This window comes from Eumetopias jubatus, unplaced genomic scaffold, assembly GCF_037043125.1.
Source record: "Eumetopias jubatus isolate StellerSeaLion01/CBP00866 unplaced genomic scaffold, mEumJub1_p1.0 scaffold_1, whole genome shotgun sequence".
In the NCBI taxonomy this organism is placed as follows: domain Eukaryota; kingdom Metazoa; phylum Chordata; class Mammalia; order Carnivora; family Otariidae; genus Eumetopias; species Eumetopias jubatus.
The window spans coordinates 12,782,102-12,794,101 of record NW_028274807.1 but is presented as its reverse complement, the minus strand read 5'-3'; the positions used below and the strand labels follow the sequence as shown (position 1 = coordinate 12,794,101).

The following is a 12,000-nucleotide window of genomic DNA, read 5'->3' as shown; positions in this document are numbered from 1 at the left end:
AGACCTCATGGTTTACTGTGAACATGGAATATTACATGTGTTTTACCAGTCATGTTTCACATCAGTCCATGTGCACATCTGCACGCCTGTGCATTCAGAAGTATTTATCAAGCACCCTCCACATGTCAGGCCCTGTGCTCAGCGCTGGGTCCCAGACGGGGATGACCCTGGACCTCTCTGGGAGCTGAGTCTTACAAGGAAGACAGATACTGTTTGTTTGCAGAGCTCTCCTGAGGGGTCTTATTGCTCTCCTTTGGCCACCAAACACTGCCATTCCTCATCCCTTCTGGTTTCCGGACCTGAAGCGATTGCTGGAATGCTCTTTCCTTTCCTTTCGTTTCCTTTCGTTTCCTTTCCTTTCCAGTGCCCGCAGCCTCGCCTCCTACCGTCAGCCCTGGCTCGCCCTGAGCAAGGACACTGCTCTCCTTGGCAGTGTGGCCGAGCTGCTGCCTGAATGTGTGCAGGAACTTGGGGAAGGGCAAGGCGAGAACGCAGAAGAATGGCCCCAGAGGAACCCGGGAAGCAGTGGGAGGTCTGAGCCCTTGGAGCCCCGCGTGAGCCCGCCCTGGCCGATTTGGCACAAGCTCCTCCCGGGCCCCCAGGAGACTGAGCAAAGGCCGGCCCCGACGCGCACCCGGCCTTTTGTGGGAGGGAAACACAAAGGAGAGGGAAAAACACGTCTTCCGTTTTGACGGAGGAGGCCGACACTTTCTGGATGCCGGGGCCAGCCAGGAACTCGCGGAGCCGGGCCGTTTAGCCTAGGCAAGTGAGCACTCAGTTTCGCGGGAAGGGGCTGCGGCGTTGTCCGGGACCCACTCAGGACATGCAGACCAGGCGCGGGGGCTCAAGACCAAATGCCAGGACGCCTCCAGGACGCACGAGGGCATGCGCCAACGGCCAGGCTCTTGTTTTCAATGATTCCTGGAGGGGGTAGGAGGACTCGGAGACCCAGAGAGATGAGTCCAGCCACCGATTTGCCCTGGGCTCAAGGAGCCCGGGGGGGGGGGGGGTGGGGGGGGGACACAGACTACCCCTACCTCACGAGCAACTTTCTGGCAACCATAGAATGTTGGGGGATGCTGCCGGTAGAAGAGGTCTACAGCCTAGAGCTGCCAGCCGGGCGTGGGGAGTGAGGACCGCGAGGTGCCGCTGCACAGCCCAGAACAGCCACCCCTGACCTTGCTCAGTGGCACAGGGCTGGGGCCTGCAGCATCCGTATGCGCTTTCATGCGGGAACCCGGCGAGTAAGCCAGCTTTCCTGGCTCTGCCCTCCCAGGCTCTAAATACGCATGGTGCCAGAATGGGCCCCTCAACCTTCGCCCCGGCTTCCAACTCCAGCTACTGGAGAAAGCACGTAAAGGACCCCAGACCGCGCACTCTCACGGACCGCAGGACGCAGGACAGTTGCCGGTGGCAAGCAACAAAAGAAGGAACCGGGGCTCCAGGACACGTGCCACCCTCTGGACTAACTTCAGCGTCTGCAGCCCAGGCGCGTGCACGGTGCGCCTGCCGGTGTTTATTAAATACACAGGCGTGCGCACAAGTCCACGCCTCGGCTGGTGGCCCACAGCTCACATTCCGCAGAATGTCCTCACTGTCTGTGGTCAGAGAGGCTCAAAGGAACCAGCTTCTAATACCCAAGTTCTTCCTGCTCCCCACCCCCGCCTCCTGAGTTCCACCATGTGACAGATTCTCCTAATTCAGCGGCTATGGGTCATCCTCCATAACCGTTGCCCGACATATCTCCACGCTTCAGTTCTTCATGTTTTAAGTACATATTTAATGGATGGCTGCAGAGCCAACTGGGAAACACGCGGGTTGAAAAATAATGCTCCAGAAAGCATGAGAAGGGGGCGAAGGCGAGAGCCGGCTAGGTTTTCTATCCTCGTTTTACCCAGACGCCAGGAGCAACACCGTGGGCTTATTTTTGTATTTGTTTATTTTGTGCTTTTCCAATTTGAAGGCGAATTACTGTTTCGCCATTCCAGCCATACATGCAAAGTAAAAGTTCCCCAACAACGACTAAACAGAGGAGGGAGGGCTGGGGTGTGTTTGTGTATGTGCTTGTATAGATTAAGGGCTAGGGTCCCGGATGTGCAGAACCAGACTTCTGTACGGAACGGTATGGATGTAAGGAATCCAGCTCAGGGAACAAGTTAGAAACGCAGGGCTGCCACTACTGTAAGGAATGTAGGCATCTGCACTGTAAAGGGTTAGCAATTCTTTTCTGTAGGCTTGCTGCAGACACAGTCTCTTGATTTTCCCATCCCTAAAATGGGTGGATTTTCACTAAACTACCTCAGTTAGCTGCTTCTCTAAAACCAGGTTTCATCCCTCATGGGCAGGAGTTTCTGGGTATCGCAGCCAAGCTGTGATTGCTACAATGTGTCTGAACACGGCCTTGAGGAGTTGGATCTCACTGTCTGGCCCAAGGCCTGGAGAAGTCTTTGCACAGGTCTTAGACTCCCCGCCCCCCCCCAGCAAACTAACTAGCGTTTCCCTCCTACTCCATGGCGTGGTGATGACCACAAGAATGATGCTGAAAATACCGTCACGGGTTACAGAGCTAATAAATTGGGGGGGGGCTCTTAACTTTGGGCTCTAGACTCTGCCCTTCTGTTAGTGTGGTTACTGTGGGGAAATATCTCGTCCCCGTGTCTACATTCTTGACTTTATGAAGAGTTGTGATTTCTTTCAAAACAGCGTTCAGGAGTAGGTCCCCTACTTCCTTCCCCGCCCTCTGCCTCGCAAGGCCGTGCCCCCAGCTGGGGGCGCTACCAGCCGTCCGCCGAGGAGCCGCTACCGCCAGCTCCCGGAGGCGCGCTTAGCTTGAGATGAAAGTCGGGGCTTTGTGCTTGGTTGTCCTTTACATTTGGGGTTCAAAATGCCCACGTGTTGATGAAACCCTTAAGACAGGGACAGGCCGCGAGAACCCCAGAGAGAGATGAAAAGCAAAAGAGGAGGCTCCAGTCCCAGCTCCGGAATCGCCGGGGTTCTTCGTGCGCATCCCCAAAAGATCCGATCGCGTTGGGTATCAGGTTAGTTCGTGGGCAGAACCCCCAGCCCACCCCATCCCCCAGCCTGACTCTGTGGCCACCGTATTTTCATAGAAACTTGACAACGCTCCCTCTCTCTCTCCATCTTAACTACATTCTATTCTGCCCTCGGTACTTCCCCGGCAAGCCCGCCCTTCTCCTCCCCCTCGCCTCTCACACCCCCTCCACGGGTTCCTCCTCCGGTCCCTCCCCAAGAATCTCCCGGCCGCCGACGCCCATTGGCTGTGAGCGCGGAGGAGGCGTGTGCGGACCCGGCAAGTTTCATTGAGCGGAATTAGCCCGGATGACATCAGCTTCCCAGCCCCCCGGGCGGGCCCAGCTCATTGGCGCGGCGGCCCCTCCAGGACCCGCACATTGTTCCCCGCCCCCGCCTCGGCCACCGCCGCCTCGGTAGCCGCCGCCACCGGGCTATAAAAACCGGCCGAGCCCCGAAAGGTGCGGATGCTTATTATAGACCAGCGCGACCTCGGCGCCCGGAGCCCGGTTCTCCGCTGCGGCTTTTGGGAGCGAGCTCCTCTCCTTGCATCCACAGTAAGTGTCCCCGCCCCCCAGCAGCCCCAGTCTATATCCCGGGGACAGACGCCCCTCAATTCGCCTGCGACCCAGGAAGCTCCGTGGGAGAGGGCCCCGATCCCGCCCCTACCCGACAGGTCTGCCGAGTGCCATCGCTGCTGACTCTCCCCACACTCATCGCAGCATCCCCTTCGCCCAAATGCGAGAAGTCGGGGCGACCACAGTTCCTTCTGGCCAAGTCCGGGTCCGCTGGCAAGCTCCCCGCAGCCCCCCGGACGCAGCGCATGTTATCTAGGCTCGTGGGCGCTGGGTGCCTGTGTGTGTTTGTGGCGCGGTGTCGATGGAGATAAGGTCGATGCGTTGGAGAAACCAAATAAAGACTTCTCTCTTTAGAACTCCACGATCCCAAAGAAAAAAATCCTGCCTTGCCATTCCAGCCCTGGGGACTGAGCCTCCCCGTTCCTAACTGAAGGCACAGAGCCTTCTAAATGCCGCCTTCACTGAGGGGCATCCAATGCTCCCTGGAATAAAACAACCTGTGGATGAGAGCGGAGGGAGTGGTGGGAGGGAGAGAGGGGGATTACTTGGCGCGTACCTGCGTGCCGCTGGAAGGAAGGCCAGACACAGCGAGGTGGACACGGAGCGACCGGCCACCCGCGCCTGCACCGCGCGCTGCGGTGCAGGCGGGAGCAGCTTCTCGCTCTCTTTCTGAATGCCTCACGCTCGATCTCTCTCTTTCTCTCTCTCTCCTGTTTCTTCTCCTCTTCGCAGGAGGCGTGCGTAAAGCTCCGAGGGCCGAGGGAGGGAGGGAGGACTCTGCGAAAGCTGCGACTATCCCTCGGGGCCATGGACTCGGACGCCAGCCTGGTGTCCAGTCGTCCGTCGTCGCCAGAGCCCGATGACCTTTTTCTGCCCGCCCGGAGCAAAGGCAGCGGCGGCAGCGGCTTCACGGGAGGCACAGTGTCCTCGTCCACGCCGAGCGACTGCCCGCCAGAGCTGAGCGCAGAGCTGCGCGGCGCCATGGGCGCGGCGGGCGCGCACCCCGGGGACAAGCTGGGCGGCGGCGGCTTCAAGTCATCCTCGTCCAGCACGTCGTCGTCCACTTCGTCGGCGGCCGCCTCGTCCACCAAGAAGGACAAGAAGCAGATGACAGAGCCCGAGCTGCAGCAGCTACGCCTCAAGATCAACAGCCGCGAGCGCAAGCGCATGCACGACCTCAACATCGCCATGGACGGGCTGCGCGAGGTCATGCCGTACGCTCACGGCCCGTCGGTGCGCAAGCTCTCCAAGATCGCCACGCTGCTGCTGGCGCGCAACTACATCCTCATGCTCACCAACTCGTTGGAGGAGATGAAGCGACTGGTGAGCGAGATCTACGGCGGCCACCACGCGGGCTTCCACCCGTCAGCCTGCGGCGGCCTGGCGCACTCGGCGCCCCTGCCCGCCGCCACGGCGCACCCCGCGGCCGCCGCGCACGCCGCACACCACCCGGCGGTTCACCACCCCATCCTGCCTCCCGCCGCCGCCGCCGCCGCCGCCGCCGCGGCCGCCGCCGCCGTGTCCAGCGCCTCCCTGCCCGGCTCCGGGTTGTCGTCCGTCGGCTCCATCCGGCCCCCGCACGGCCTGCTCAAGTCCCCGTCGGCCGCGGCAGCGGCCCCGCTGGGGGGCGGGGGCGGCGGCAGCGGGGGCAGCGGCGGCTTCCAGCACTGGGGCGGCATGCCCTGCCCCTGCAGCATGTGCCAGGTGCCGCCGCCGCACCACCACGTGTCGGCCATGGGCGCCGGCAGCCTGCCGCGCCTCACCTCCGACGCCAAGTGAGCTGGCCCGCGCCGCTGCGCTCTGGCGAGCGGAGGGACCAGGAGGCTGTGGGGAAGCAAGGACTGGCCGGCGCCGGGGTGGGGGGGGGGGCGGGGGGGGACGCCCCCCCCCAGGAGCTTAGCTCTGAGGAGCGCAGGACCTTGGGCTGGGGGTGGGGGTGGGGGCGTTGGTGCGGTAGCCGCACTGGGGAACAGGAGCAAAGGGGGGGGCGCACTGAACAGTGGCGAGTGAGAGGGGCGTTCGCTCTGGGACCCGGTTCAGCCCTCTCTGGCTTTAAACAGCGCTGCTCCGATAGACACCGTTTTGTAAGAAAGCACTGCTAGGTGCATCCCTCCCTCGACGTCCCCCCGCCCCCCGCCATTTCCCAAGAAAGAGTGGATTCTTAAAACGGTGGTTTCCTCACTCTACCCGAGCAGCACTTCGTTACACGGGGGAAGGAGGGAGGGAGGACAGCGTGGGCGACTGTCTCTCCTTCCTCCTTTCTCGCCGGGTGGAGACTCGCGGGGAGCTGAGCTCCACGAGCGGCCGTCGGGCCTCGGCCTCCGGGGTCGTCCCTGCCCCAGGGCCAGGGGCCACGGGTTAGTTGGAAGCTGGCGTTCGGTACCAGAAGCACTTACGGTCGCGTCCAATCTGGGTAAAGCCCGTTCCTCCCTGTCGCTCCTGTTGGTTTGGGGGGTTTGGGGTTTTCTAATAAATCTGTCTATGTTCCTTTTTCAACAGTGCGAGCAAGCTTTATAGAAGGTCAGAATAGAACCACTTGTGGATTGGAAGAATCTAAAACTGTCGACTTTGGGGGCGGGTGTGGTTTTTTTGTTGTTGTTGTTTTGTTTTTAGTTATTTTAAAATAGACTCTCCCTCCTTCCCGTTCTTTTCGTCTCTAAGCACAAAGTGATTTGGTTTATTCCCTGATTGGGGGCAGTCATTCTGATACCTGAGGGTTTGACAGAACTCAGAGGCATGTGCTGTGAATATAGTTTGGGTTATTTGGGAGTTCTATTGGCTTTTTTAATTTTTTCTTTCTTGGATGTGTAAATATATGATCAATAATGAGGTAAGTGCGTGCTGCTAAGCTGTTTGCTCACGTGACTGCGAGCCCCTCCGGAGTCGAAGCCGGGTTCCCTCTATATTGGTTTCTTTTTGCCACGTTTAACACAAATGACAAACTTTCCCACGTGCTTCCTGCGTCCTCGCAAACCGGCTCGGCGCTCCCAGCGTGGCAATATGGGCTTCACGGCATCTGCCACATAACATCCCTCCTCTGACCGCCGTCCCTTGCAGAGAGTGTATCATCTGTTTTATTTTTGTAAAAAAAAAAAAAAAAGTGCTAAATAATATTTATTACTTGTTTGGTTGCAAAAAACGAAATAAATGATCGAGTGTTGAGATTTTAAATAAAATGTAAAGTAAGTCGGGTGTTTTCCAACCGTGTGGGTGGGAGGAGGTGCGGGGAGCCGCCCAGGGAAGGGGGTGCAGGACTCTTTCCCGTGGAGCCGGATCTGGGGACCATTCCGTTGGTTTCACCCTGGAGAAAGATGAGGGATGTGTTTGACTATTTTCCCGTCAACCCCCCCACCCCAACGAACACACGTTCTCTTTAAAACGTGCTCTGAGCACCTCTTCGGGTGTTTCTCACAGCTCTCTTGTTATTTTGATTTTCCGACGCCTAATCCGGAACTCTCTTTCCCTTCGGTTGAGGACTGAGTTAGTTGAAAATGAAAATTTCCCTCCCTATGCACGGAATTTGGGGCCAAGGGGGCGAGGCCCATGCCTTGCGCTGGGGGTCCCGGAGCTCAGGTCTCCACTCCTACCGGGATTTTTTTTTCCTTTGGGCTCAGAAGCAGCCGCCCACCCCCACCCCGCTCGAGTGGCATCCTTAGGCTTCAGCTGCGGACCGACCACTTGGGGCCCCCCGGCCCGCGGCGCTGGTGCGCTCCGGGCAGAGCGCCACGGGAGTGTCGGGCCTGGGATCCGCTAACCCTTCTCTGCCTTCCGCGCGCTGTGCACGACCCTCCCCGGGCGCCCACGCCGGCCTTGAACTGCAAAGTGTTAGGTGCTGAGAACGGCCAGCCTGGAGCGAGATTCTTCCTGAACCATGCTCGGGCCTCCGTGCCCTCCCCGCTCCCCCCCACCCCGTTCACCTTTCTTCTCGCAGTCCCTGGGTTCCTCGCAATCCAAAGCTGCAAAGCACATTTAGAACTTAGGTAAAAAAAAAAAAAAAATAGAGATTCTGGGTAAAAATAGAAAAGTTTCGGCCTTTCTGGTCAAGGAGGACAGACCATGTTGCAGTCCCTCGGCCTGCGGGGCTTAAGGGAGACGGTGCTCCCTTGAAAGCAGCGACTGGTACGGGCGCAGGGGACAGTTCCCCAGTCCTGATGCCTCTCACCTGCAACGTCTTTGGTGGCCACTGGTGGACAGTCCCCGTACCTGGGACACCTGGGGGTGGAGAAGGTTTCCCTAGTCCTAACCTCATTTTTTGAGGCCCCTGATCCTGGCCCAGGCGGATTCTCCCTGCGCAGGACTGAGGGTGGCTCCATCCTCCAGCTCGGGTCCGGTGCTCCTGGGTGCCAAGTAGGTGTGTTGAGCTGCGGGGCCGAACAGCAGGTGCCTGGAGTTCAAGTACAGTAGGCCTCCTTTCACTCTGCTTTTCACCAAAGGCCGAAAGCCGAGAGGAGGCTGAGCTGCTGGGGAAGAGGAAGGAAGGGGACAGGGACCAGGGGCTCCCCACATGAATCCAACACGAGGGTAAGGCAGGATCTAGTAACTTTTATTTTGAAATCCCATTTGAAACGAAATTTGTTAAGAATACAGAACTCGGTCGGGTTCCAGCGGCAGATACATTCCGAAGGACTGGAAGAGGCTAGAACTTGGGAGCTCAGAACCCAGGGAACGGGGTTGGGGGCTCGCTGGCAGTAGCGGCTTCCTTCACCCACTGTAAGCCTAGGCGGTCCTAACACGGGCTCCAGGTGTGCGTGGTGTATGCAGAGAGGGGCATAAAAGGAAAGGAGATAAATCAAGCCTTCCCCTCCCTGCCCCCCTCACACCCAAACTTGCTACCAGAGTCCAGCCGCCTTGCCAGCCAGACTAGACCTGGACCTCCAAGGAAGAAGGAGCTGGATCCAGCCAGGATTCCAGCCCTTCCCGGAGTCACCCGCCTAAACTGCGGGCCCAGCCAGGGATCTTGGCCACCAAGTGTGAGAGAAGAGCATCCTCAGCCATTGCTGGAGGTGCACATGGACACACGGGAGCATGCACAGCAGTCCAGGGCTGGTGGTTCCTAGCAGGAGGGTGGCCCTGGACTGGTGGGGGCAGGGGCACTCAGGACCACCGCTGGGCTTCAGAGTAGAGCAGGAGAAGATGTTATGCAAACTCTCAAACTTCCCAGGGTCCTTAATTGGGGGCGGGCCTCCCACTGAGAGAGAGGGGAAAGGAAAAGCAGGTAAAGTAACAGTCCAGTCCTGGCCCAGGCTGCAGGGCACTGTCAGGGCAGATCCCCTCTCTGGGGGCATCAGTTCAGAGGTTCTATCCTGCACTGAACCACATCTCAGCTTCCCCACCTGCCACGTGACCCCCTGGTTTCGAGCTGCAGAGCCAGGGACTTCTGCACCAGACCCGGTCTCTGAGATTCTCCCCAACCCCCCTCCCCCCAAGAGCTCAGCTTGAGGTTAAGGGGCAGAGCCTCCTCCACAGCCTCTGTGCTCCAGAGCCCTGTCCTCCCTCCTCACTCCCTTACTGGGCAGGAATCACAGAGAAATGATGATTCCCTGGGCACAGTTTTGGAGGACAGCCAGAACTCCTTGGGTGCTGCCCAATGCCTCTGGCACCCATAGAGTGGAAACTCCACATTCCTGGGACAGTGAGACCAGGGACCAAGCAAACCCTCGGACCCCATGTACATTTCAGTCTGGGAAGGTGTTGCTGAGACCCCAGGTGTCACTCCCAATGAGGATGGCTATAGGAAGACCTAAGCAAGGGACACACATGGCATGTAGGACCTGTCCTTCTCATTTCCAGACTGGAACCAAGGAAGAGCTCTAGGGCCAGTGCATTGGATTTTAAAGCCCCTTCGACATTCTAAGTGCTGGAGAATTGTCTGCCTGCTTCCCTTAAGGCAGAAAGTACCTAACAATCAACCTGAACTCCCTCTAATAAGTAAACACCTTCGTGCCCCCTAGAAGTTCATCTAAAGCAAAGGCTCCTCTATACAAGCCCCATGTCTTATTTCAAGTCCTTCTTTTAGTGCAGACTTTGGGCCAAGTTCCTGGTCCCCACACAGGTGCCTCACAGTACCAGGAGGGATTATGTATGTGGGGGGGAATCTTTGACAGGGGCCCTACACCAAAGGTCTCAAGCCCCTTGGCTGGTGACAGGCCCCCTCAGTCATTGTCTCTGCAAACCCATAAGGGAGGCCAGAATCAGGCCGGATGCTTCTTAGGATAAGTGGTTGCTGCGTTGAATCCCACCCTGGCTGGGGAGAAGGACCCGATTAACGGCAAGAGGCAGCAGGCCTCTCCTTGGTTTGGAGGCTGGAGGCAGCCCATAGGCTACATCCCTGGGGCCCCCTGAGAGAGTGAAGGGCCACTCGAGGCAGGACAGAAATGGGGACCTAATGACCGGGATATGGGGGGCCGGAGCTCTGAGGATTCCCAGAACTCACATCCCTACTCCCCATCTCTCTCTTCAGGGGCAGCGTCACTGCTATAGGCCTGGGAGGTCGGCCCGGGTTGACGGGAGGATGGGGGCTCTGCAATGAGGAGCATATGTGGCTTATCTGGGAGCAAGGAGGCAGCGGGGAGGCATTCCTGGGAGATTGAGGATACTAATAATAAGCGGAGGAGGCGCCAACAAGTATTCTAGGCTCCTTGGTATAGAGCCCGGGGCTGAGACCTTTAGTGTGTTAATTCATTCAGTTCTCACCGTAGCCCTTTGAGGATGGTGCTGTTACTATTACATTTAACAGGCGAGGACACTGAGGCACAGAGCGGGTAAGCGAATGGCCCAGGGGCATAGATAGCTAGTAAATGCAGGAGGCAACGTTGTAATTCGAGCACACCTCTATGATGTCGTTCCACCCGTACCCAGGCCCTCCCCCGCATCGATGCCCCAGACTGTCTCAGCGCCGCCTGGAAAGTTCTCCGAGCTCCTGCCCGCCCCTCTCCCCGCCCCAGCCCCCTTAGGTGACGCTCCTAGTGCTCCCTCTTTATGCCTGGACCCATCTGTCCCCGAAGCCCCCATTTGGGCGGCGGCCGATGCCGAAAGGCGCTGTAATTAGCTGGCTGGGGTGGGCGCGCGGGCGGAGGAAGGGCCGGAGCAGGTGAGCTGAGGCGGCCCCTATATTAGGACGGCCCGCGGCGCCGACAGTGACTGTGCTCGGTGCCCAGACAGCTGCCATAGCCCTGGCCCCGTTGTGCAGTCCACACCCCGTAAGGTTATTCGGAAAGGAGTCGCAAACTGAAATGCCTGCAGGGGCCAGGCCGACACCTGCGCGGTCCAGCTGCTGGATGACCCGAGGAAGCGTCAGGCGCGGCGCGGGGACTGGGGGTGCGCGCCCTCCTCATGGGGGACTTCGGGCCCCACTTTGCCGCACGCCCAGAGCCCCAGAGACAAGCAAGTGGGCCGAATTGGCCCGCGGGCTCCCCGTTTGTAACCCCTGGACGTGGCGCGGTTAACCAGGACCGCCCAGCTGGGCGCTGGCTTTGCAGGCTGCGTCTTTACTTGGGGTCCTCCGGCCGCCACGTCGCGGCTGGGCGACGTCGCGCAGAACCGTGCGCCCGCGGCCCCTCTGCGCCTTGCTTCCCGGATCTCGCGTAGGCAAAATGGGTAGGCACGGCGGGACGGCGGGGTCCCCGCGGGGCGCGCACCCCTGGCCTCGGCAGGCGCGTCCCGCTCACCGGCTGCCCCAGCGCGGCCCACACTAGCCGGGTTTGAAGTAACTGCTTCCGACCGCGTGCGGCTTTCGTTTGGGAGCTTTTCTTCCCAGGGGGCCGCACCGCCTCTGAGTCCACTGATTGTGGGAGGAGTTAGGGTCCCCGGAGAGGGAGGCACGCAGATCCGGCCCGAAGCGCCTAAGTGCGCGCGGGGGCCAAGCAGCGTCGCGAGGGAAGCCCCCGAGCCCACCGACACCGGCGGGGCGCAGGCACCCGCATCCGCGCGCGCAGGCTCATGCACTCGAGTTCGCTCTCACCGGGTTTCATAGAGCCTCGAGCCTGGAACTCAGGGGCTGGAAGCCCTCGGGCCCTGCTGAGCTCTGGATGCTGGGTGAACCTGATCCTTGGGCGGGGGTAGCTCTGTTTACCTCTTCACTCCGCCACTGACCTGAGAACTGCAGTCTGTCCCTGCCTCTAGGTGCTTCTAGGTCTCCTAGGACCGGCCCGCCTCCCTTTCCTCCAATCCCAGCCAGGCCTTCTGAGTCCTGGGCTCTCAAGACCCAAGTCCTGGAGCCCAGGGTAAGGGCCAAGCAGAAATCAGCCAAGGGGCCACAAGCAGGACCTTGAGCAATTCACTCATCCTCAAATCTGCTTGGCAGCGAAAGCCGTCTTGCAGAGCAGGGCTGGAGTGGCCTCTCAGAAGCTGTGTGGGTGCTCTCTGAGCCAGTTTCCTCCTCTGAGTCAGGTTG

The 12,000-nt window shown here is 59.5% G+C and overlaps 1 protein-coding gene across 1 annotated transcript; it reads left to right on the top strand.

Annotated features, from left to right (window-relative positions):
- Positions 1–3,497: 3,497 nt before the first annotated feature.
- On the top strand, positions 3,498–5,387 carry OLIG2 (oligodendrocyte transcription factor 2). The gene is made up of 2 exons (XM_028113866.2): positions 3,498–3,587; positions 4,341–5,387. Exons 1-2 carry the CDS (start codon positions 3,498–3,500, stop codon positions 5,385–5,387), a joined length of 1,137 nt encoding a protein of 378 aa, XP_027969667.2.
- Positions 5,388–12,000: the final 6,613 nt, after the last annotated feature.

What these genes read in the sequence shown, in the direction of transcription:
- OLIG2 (XM_028113866.2), top strand. Translation starts at nt 3,498, where the DNA reads ATGCTTATTATAGACCAGCGCGACCTCGGCGCCCGGAGCCCGGTTCTC. An exon ending in CTCCTCTCCTTGCATCCACA is followed by an intron (nt 3,588 to 4,340) that starts GTAAGTGTCCCC and finishes TCCTCTTCGCAG; the next exon opens with GAGGCGTGCGTAAAGCTCCG.